This window comes from Danio aesculapii, chromosome 5 (genome assembly GCF_903798145.1).
Source record: "Danio aesculapii chromosome 5, fDanAes4.1, whole genome shotgun sequence".
NCBI classification, from domain to species: domain Eukaryota; kingdom Metazoa; phylum Chordata; class Actinopteri; order Cypriniformes; family Danionidae; genus Danio; species Danio aesculapii.
In genome coordinates, this window is record NC_079439.1 from 62,882,580 (window position 1) to 62,891,357 (window position 8,778).

Consider the following 8,778-nt stretch of genomic DNA (forward strand, 5'->3'; position numbering starts at 1 on the left):
TCCACACAATCTTTTGTCCAATAGCCAACAGGAAGATCATATGACACAATTGACTGCATTCACTAATCTTATTTCCAGAATGATGTTTTAGTTGTTAATCTCAAAATAATGATTTGGTTTACTAAGTCATTTGCCTTATAAGTTCTTGGAACCAAAGACGTGGAGACGCAGTGCAATGGGTGTGGAAAACGGTTGACGATGCTGACAGATTTGCAGTTTCTGACTGAGAGGAGGAGATCTGGCTTCACACAGCACTCAGTATCTGCATGCAAAAGGACTTCTGTACATCACTACCCTCAAAAACTAGTTATAATATCTGAAAGGAATGCATCAACATGCAATGTGTGCGGTTTTACTAAGAAAGAATAAATGATGTGGTAGAGTAAAGAACAGCTGTTGTTGCATCAGTGAAGGAAATCTCAGCTGGACCTAAACAGGTAATATATTTTTATTAATATTAATTAACATATATGTGTGTTGTGGAAAATGTTTTGATCTGTTGGGGACTTTTTCCTAGTTGTATTAAAAAAATTCAGTTTAAATATACAAAAATGCAGAGTGTTCAGTGAGATTTATTTAGAGGTTTTATAGAATATATTTCATCATGTTTGCTGAAAGTGTTGATAAAACATGAAATTCCAACATGTATCTGTTAATTAGCTGTTGAGTAATACCCATTATTGCTAAATAAATGTACTAATTCTGCTTTAAAGTGATAGATTGTATTTCCAATGTGATCTTAAAACATAGTCTGCTGTCTAAGACCTTATTTATGTGTAACTCATTATGCATTATTTATGCATTAAAAAAAAATCTACTAACATTACTAATACAATGTATGCATATGTTCTTGTCTCAGTTATGAAGTAAGAGGAAATATTCCCCACAGTCTCATGTCCACCCTGAGCGGATTGTCCATTTAAACTCTTTGATGGGATCCTAATACATTAATTTGAGTTCTGAGGCAGAGCTCCAGATGCCAGATGTCATGACACTATCATCTCTGTATGCTTCATGGGTCTCACTCCACCCACTTGGACTTCCATGTTTTCTTTTTCCCATCAGGCAAATCTGAGAGAGTCCTGAGAAAGTGTGACCTCCTCCCTTCTGTTCTAGATGTGTCTGGAGTAACCATTAAGAGCAGATCTGTTGGCTCAATAATACCGTCAAAGTGAGTGCAGCCTCATTTTGACTGATAAATCTGATTTGTGGGAGTGTGCAGTATAAGATTTAAAGTGCCTCTGACTTTGTCATTGTTCATTGAAAATGAATAGTTAATGAATATATGCATTGATTGAAATATTCTCAGATTCTATAACAAATCCACCCCCACCCATCCATCCATGCATCTACACATACCCATACATACATCCACACATCCATCTATCCATCACCCCATACCCATACATACATACATACATCCATCCGCACATTCTTCCATCCATCCATCAGCCCATACCTATACATACATCCATTCATCCACCCATGCATCCATTCATCTGTCCATACATCCATCCATACATGCATGCATGTATACACACATTCACCCATCCACTCATCCATCTGCCCATCCATCCACACATTCACCCATTCATCCGTCCAAGCATTGATCTATTGTTCAATCCACACATTCATCTATCTATCTATCTATCCATCCATCCATCCATCCATCCATCCATCCATCCATCCATCCATCCATCCATCCATCCATCCATCCATCCATCCATCCATCCATCCATCCATCCATCCATCCATCCATCCATCCATCCATCCATCCATCCATCCATCCATCCATCCATCCATCCATCCATCTATACACATTCATCCATCCAACCAACCATTCATTCATTCATCCATCCAACCAACCATTCATTCATTCATCCATCCAACTAACCATACACACATTTATCGATCCATCCATCCATACACATATCCATCCCTCATGTCCATCCATCCATACAAACATTTATCTATCATTCCATACACACATTCATCCATCTATCCAACCATACACGCATTCATACATCCATACACTCATTCATCCATCCATCCATCCATCCATCCATCCATACACACATTTATCCATCTATCCATCCATACACACATTCATTCATCTATCCAACCATACACACATTCATACATCCATCTATCCATACACACATTCATCCATCTATCCATCCATACACACATTCATTCATCTATCCAACCATACACACATTAATACATCCATACACACATTCATCCATCTATCTAACCATCGATCCAAACACACATACATCTATCCACTGATACACATTCATTCATCTGTCCATCCATCCATACACACATTTATCCATCCATACACAGATTCATCCATCTATCCATCCATCCATACGCACATACATCCATATATATATTTAAAAAAATCATATACTTGTGTGTTATTGTACATCTAGGAAATCTCTGTAGAACTCCTCTGCCCAATGTCTGCCAAAGCAATGAAGAACAGGGGTGGTAAATGTCTGAAGGCGGTTCATACAGTAACCGAGACTTTGAAAATCCTCTATCGGCAAAAACTGCTCCCACTGGAGAAGTACTATGGTTTCTCCGATTTCCACTCATCAAGCCTTGAAGATGCAGACTTTGACAACAAACCCATGATACTGGTGTTGGGCCAGTGCTCTACAGGCAAGACCACTTTTATCAGGTAAATAATTAACAATAAGAATAATTAATTGGCTATACAAAAGCATATTGACTCAATTAAAATATATCTGACATCTACAGTACATCTAAGTTATAATGTCTTCATCCCCATTCTGTTGTAATGTATTGTACTTTATTCAGTTCTATTATATTCTGCTTTGTTTGTTTATTTAGTTATTGTTTTCTTAAGTTAGATTATATTTACGGTGTGATAAGAGAAAGGGTTAGATGTAAGTAGCTACATTATTTAAAATGCATTTTTATTTCATTTAAAACAAATAGAAATGTGAAACGATTAACAAGTTCTGTGGTATCTTTTATGTCAATTTTGAGATGAAAATATAGGATGAATCATTTACTTTGCTAATATAATTCAACTGATAATAGTGAGACCAAGTTTTTGCCATTTTTGATATACACTCACCAGACACTTTATTAGGTACACCTTACTAGTACCAAGTTTGCTCCCTTTTTGCATTCAGAACAGCCTTAATGATTCATGGCATAACTTTAACAAGGTACTGGAAATATTCCTCTGAGATTTTGGTCCAAATTGACATGATAGCATCATACAGCTGCAGAATTGTTGGCTGCACATCCATGATGCGAATCTCCCATACCACCACATCCCAAAGGTGCTCTATTGGTTTGGGATCTAGTGACTATGGAGGCCATTTGAGTACAGTGAACTCATTTTCATGTTCAAGAAAATAATCTGAGATGATTCGCGCTTTGAAGAAGATGGGTACATTGTGGTCATAAAGGGATGGACATGGTCAGCAACAATACTCAGATAGGCTGTGGCGTTGACATGATGCTCAATTATTGGTACTAATAGGTCAAAAGTGTGCCAAGAAAATATCCCCCACACCATTACATCACCACCACCAGCCTGAACCACTGATATAAGGCAAGATGGATTCATGCTTTCTAATTGGTGATGCTAAATTCCGACCCTACCATCCGAATGTCACAGCAGAAATCAAGACTCGTCAGACCAGGCAACATTTCTCCAATTTTGGTGAGCCTGTGCGAATTGTAGTCTTCGTTTGCTGTTATAGGCTAACAGGCGTGGCCCGGTGTGTAACCCTAGAGATGGTTGTGCGTGAAAATTCCAATTGATCAGCAGTTTCTGAAATACTGAAGACTGTCTGCCATGTTCAAAGTCACTTAATTTGCCTTTCATCCCCATTCAGATGCTCTGTTTGAACTTCAGCAGTTCATCTTGACCAAGTCTAAATACATTGAGTTGCTGCCATGTGATTGGCTGGTTAGAAATTTGCGTTAACAAGCAGTTAAACAGGTGTACCTAATAAAGTGGCCAGTGAGTGTATCCTTCACACATTCATTTGAATTCATAAAAGAAAGTGTTAGTATACTTTTCTATATTAGTTCTTGATAAATGATATCTGATATATAGTTTTCTTTCTCTTGTGTTGCTTCTAATTAAGGGACAAAAAGTAGCTGTGTTATGTTTTAAATCAATTCCTATAATCAACTCTGCTTAATGCAATTTACACTTTGAGACCAAATTAAGCAGTATGTTGTATTTTATTTAACACACTGTAAAGACACTGCACTCATCCTTCGAGACACTAAAGAGTATTACCTAGTGGTACCTTATGTCTGTTTAAGGGATTATGCCAGGGATAATGTAGTCTACTTCAGGCTGGTTGTTCTCAAATGAATAAAGGAGTAAAGCCAGACAGACTTATCAGGCAAGACTTAAATGATTTATTCTGCCAAAACAACCAGCTGGATGTACAGTATCCCATTTATTAAATTACTACTTGACACAAAACTAAACAATTAAACAAAAAACATTGATCTGGGCTGAAATAATTTACTAACTCTTTAAATAAATGTAAAGAAAGCAGAAAAATCAATTGAATGCAGCCTACACTGTTGTTTTTATTAATATTATTCAGTCGCAACATGGCGCCAAACAATCAAGAACAGCAGTGAGACAAATAAGCATAGGCCTATATATACAGAAAAGTATAAAATTGGTCAAGATGTTTCATAGTACCCAGATGTCACCTTTTGTTTAATTAAATAGTTAATAAACTATTACAGTTCAGTTGTTTTTGCAGAATATAGCTCTTCATTCTTATGTAACAGCCCCATGCTTCAGGCTGCTGATAAGCTGGCAGGGGCGGACTGGTCATTTCCTAGTGGCCTAATGGTCAATCTTGCCTGCCACCATGAATCTGGCCTGACACCCCCTACAATCACCCAAACGATCACTCAAAACACTTCACCCTGCCACCCAACCCGCTCTTCACCCCCCCCCCCCCCCACCACCACCACCTTTGGTCTTTAATCAAGTGACCTGATGTTCAATAACTGTCCTGGGCAAAAGTACTGTCCCAGTCCACCCGCTGTAGGCCGGTCATGCTTTATTCTGATTAACCTCCTGGATGTACTTTATCCCTTACTTTAGGCTTACTTATCTGCTGATCATCCCTTACATATTCTAGAGTGTGATAAATATTTCTTATGTTCGGCAGGTATCTTCTTGAACAGGAGTATCCTGGAAGCCGAGTTGGCCCAGAACCGACAACCGACAGTTTCACAGCAATAATGCATGGAGAGATGGAGGGAATTATTCATGGCAATGCTTTAACTGTAGATCCCAACAAGCCTTTCCGCAAACTCGGCCCATTTGGAACAACTTTCCTCAATCGGTGAGCGAAATATATAAGCATTGATGCAACAAGAAGAAATAATAATGATCACACTGGGAAACGCTGTTGAAACAGTCAGAATCGCTCCAACAGCACAGATCACTCCGATGGACAAAGCCAGGAGAAGAAAACCTCAGCTAATGCATCATTATTTGGCTCTGACTGCATCCCTTTGAGAAAACATCTGTAGATGTTATTTCACACCATGTCCTGTCAGTTTGAAAAATACTGAATTTGCATAAAACAGTTGGAATGCTGTGATGAACAATGCTCATCTGTTGTTTTTCAGATTCCAGTGTGTACATCTGCCCAATCGGGTCCTAGAGAGCATCAGCATCATCGACACACCAGGGATCCTGTCAGTGGCCAAACGCAAAATGAACAGAGGTACACCGTGTACATCATAAACAATGCTGGAAGCCAGGGGTTTTCAATCTTTTACAATCAGTGCTCACAAAATGTACGTTTTGAAATCCAGACAGTAGTAGGAACTCAAGACATGCTGTATCGCATTTACGAGACTCACTTATGGACATAAGTACTAAAAGGAGAAGTTTTCCCAAAATGTCAGTATTGCAACAGAAAGCAAAATGTTAAACATATGCTTTTGAAATGCCTTGTTCTTAATGTTATCAGACAGCGATTTTTATCTAAAGACACTTTAAAGGAACTACTTTTAAATGTAACTCCTTCAAAAATGCTTGAATTGATCAAAAGTAAACCTTTTAACGTTTTAGATTTTTATCATATGAATTATTTAATGCTAATGATGTCTTTTATTGCTATTTATTTTATTTATTTATTATTATTTTTTAGAAAAGTGATATTTATAAAATTTTGTAAATTTGATTTGGTTTTGCCAGTAAATAGCCAGAGATAAGACAATAAATTGATGATCATCCTCATGCCAAAGACTCATGCCATACTAAAATGTAGAAGCAGTTTCTAAAGCCTGATTTAAATGTAAAATGGATGTTTATTTAATATAAATGTTTAATATTATATTATTTACACATTCTACAATATGGATTTGGTGCAGATTTAAAACTCGTAAGATGAAAAATTCACCAAAAGACCAAAGTTAACCAGCTTTCCCTTACTTTTTATATAAATCAATGCTATCATTGTCATCTGTTTTAAATATTTAATAATTATAAAACATTTTTGATTATTATTTTTGCTGTACTTATATGTTTATTTGTCTGAAAATATTATATAAATGTTAAAAAATTATATATGATTTATTTTAAATATATTTTGTACTTTTTTTTATATACAAACATTTACATGTATCCCTTAGCACTCCCTTGGATCCCGGTGACCCCATTTTGAAATGTGAGAATCACAACAACAAATGAATGTTCAAAATGCATGCAAAGCATAAAATGAAACCCAGACCTGCTGTCATACTTTGTATGTTAAGTATTGAGGTGGAGCCAAATATTTTCTCACTGATGTCACTTTCAAAAGACTGCAATGCCTTTTGGTGCATTTTACAGTACAATAAGTTCACACTATAGGGGGAACGCCAAAGTGAGGTTTTAAAACACATAAGGGAGGGAATAGGTTTAAATGGAGCATTACTCCTGAACATGAACAGCTTTCCTGGAAGAAAGTCTCTTCTGTAAGTCAGTTAGTGGATGGTACATATGATGGTTAGTCATTTTTTATTGTTTGTTGCAATTCGTCCCTATTGTGACACATATATGCTAACTAATATACAGTATATATGCTAACTAATTCACTGGCTTGCTTGGTTTGGATCTTGTGGAGCTGCGCATCAATGAATTTGCTCTCAGTTAATTTTAAGCAGCAGTGAAAATTAAACCACACTGAACTAAACTAAACTGAACTTCAACTTCTATGTGAAGCTGCTTTGACACAATCTACATTGTAAAAGCGCTATAGTAATAAAGATGAATTGAATTGAACAATTTGTAATTGTAAGGATTGATTAAAAAATAGATTTTTAATTATGTCATTCTTTAAATCCCGAAGTATATTTCAGAATGTTTTTTACGGTAAAGAAAATACATTTACAAACTTGCAATAGATTGCAAGTTTCCATTATTTAAAATAACAATGATATAAAAGAACTGCAATCTAAAAAAATATTTTATGGGGAATATTTTCAAATATGTTCAGGGGAATTTTTTATGTTGCTTGCTTTAGTTTAGACCTTTTAGACATCAAATAAAGATTTAAATTTAATGTAACAATTTATTTTCTTTCACAATATTTAGCCAAATATATTTTTCAATGTATATATGTTTATATATATATATATATATATATATACAGTTGAAGTCATAATTATTATCCCTCCTGAATTATTAGCCCCCCCCCCCCATATTTTTCCCCCAATTTCTGTTTAACGGAAAGATTTTTTTCCAACACATTTCTAAACATAATTGTCATAGTCCTGACCTGATTGTCTTGTTTGTTCTGTCAGTGTTTAATGTTTCCCTGTTTGTCCTGTGCTTGTTTACATTGCTTTGCCTTAATTTGTGTTGGCCATGTGCTCCTCTTGTCTTTCCTCCTTGTTTTCAGTTACCTCGCCTGCTTATTTAGACCTTGTTATCCTTATTGTGTTCACCTGTCTCTTCTGTGCTTTGTTCTATATATTGTGCTATGTTCGCATTTCTTTTATTTCGTTCTTTTGTTACATGTGAGTTTGTCTTGTATCCTAGCCTTGTATCCTTACTTAGCGTTTTGTCTTGCCTGTTTTTGTTCTCTTGTAGTTCTTCTTATTATTATTATCTTATTATTACCACATGCCAATTATAACTTTCGATTATACAAATAAGTAACATGCATACAATTATTTTAACTTTTTATATGAATTTGTACAGTGAAATATTTTGCAAATGGTGTTGAAATCACTTGCCCACTTCAAGTGAACTACCACTGTTCACCATAAGCCTGTTCTGTTTGAGCCTTTATCCGAAAGGAGTGAATTAACACTTTTACTTTTAAAAATTACAAAATCCTCTTTCAGTACAGAGCTGTTAAATTCCCAGAAAGAATTATATATTTTAGTAGAGGACACTGGCGAAAGATTAATATGAATTTGTATTGCCTTCTGATCAGTTAAAGGGGTATCAACCCTTAGATTCCCTTCAAATATACGGTAGACTAACTACAAACCTATTTTGACTGCTTAGATCTTAAGTTGTTACACCAAGTAAAAGCTCTTTTATGATTCTTGAGTCTTCGAGCATCAATTAGATCAAATCTTTGCATCAACATTTTTTGCTTTATATTTGTATTATTACAGGTCGCAGGAGGCCTTCTACTGTATCAACTGTGTTACTGTATCTATATGAAATTAAAATCACCACCCAAAAGTATATGTGCATCTGGGAAATTTAGTTAACAAATTTCTCTTCTATATTATCTAAAAGAG

At 35.7% G+C, this 8,778-nt stretch overlaps 1 protein-coding gene across 1 annotated transcript in view; it reads left to right on the top strand.

The window, feature by feature from the left end:
* Positions 1 to 266: 266 nt before the first annotated feature.
* ehd2a (EH-domain containing 2a) overlaps positions 267 to 8,778 on the top strand; it is a 21,847-nt gene continuing 13,335 nt past the window's right edge. Inside the window, exons 1-5 of the mRNA XM_056458647.1 lie at positions 267 to 437; positions 1,066 to 1,171; positions 2,436 to 2,686; positions 5,196 to 5,372; positions 5,662 to 5,759. Coding sequence (XP_056314622.1) covers positions 2,463 to 2,686; positions 5,196 to 5,372; positions 5,662 to 5,759 — 499 coding nt within the window. The 5' untranslated portion in view covers positions 267 to 437; positions 1,066 to 1,171; positions 2,436 to 2,462. The remainder of the gene's footprint in view (positions 438 to 1,065; positions 1,172 to 2,435; positions 2,687 to 5,195; positions 5,373 to 5,661; positions 5,760 to 8,778) is intronic.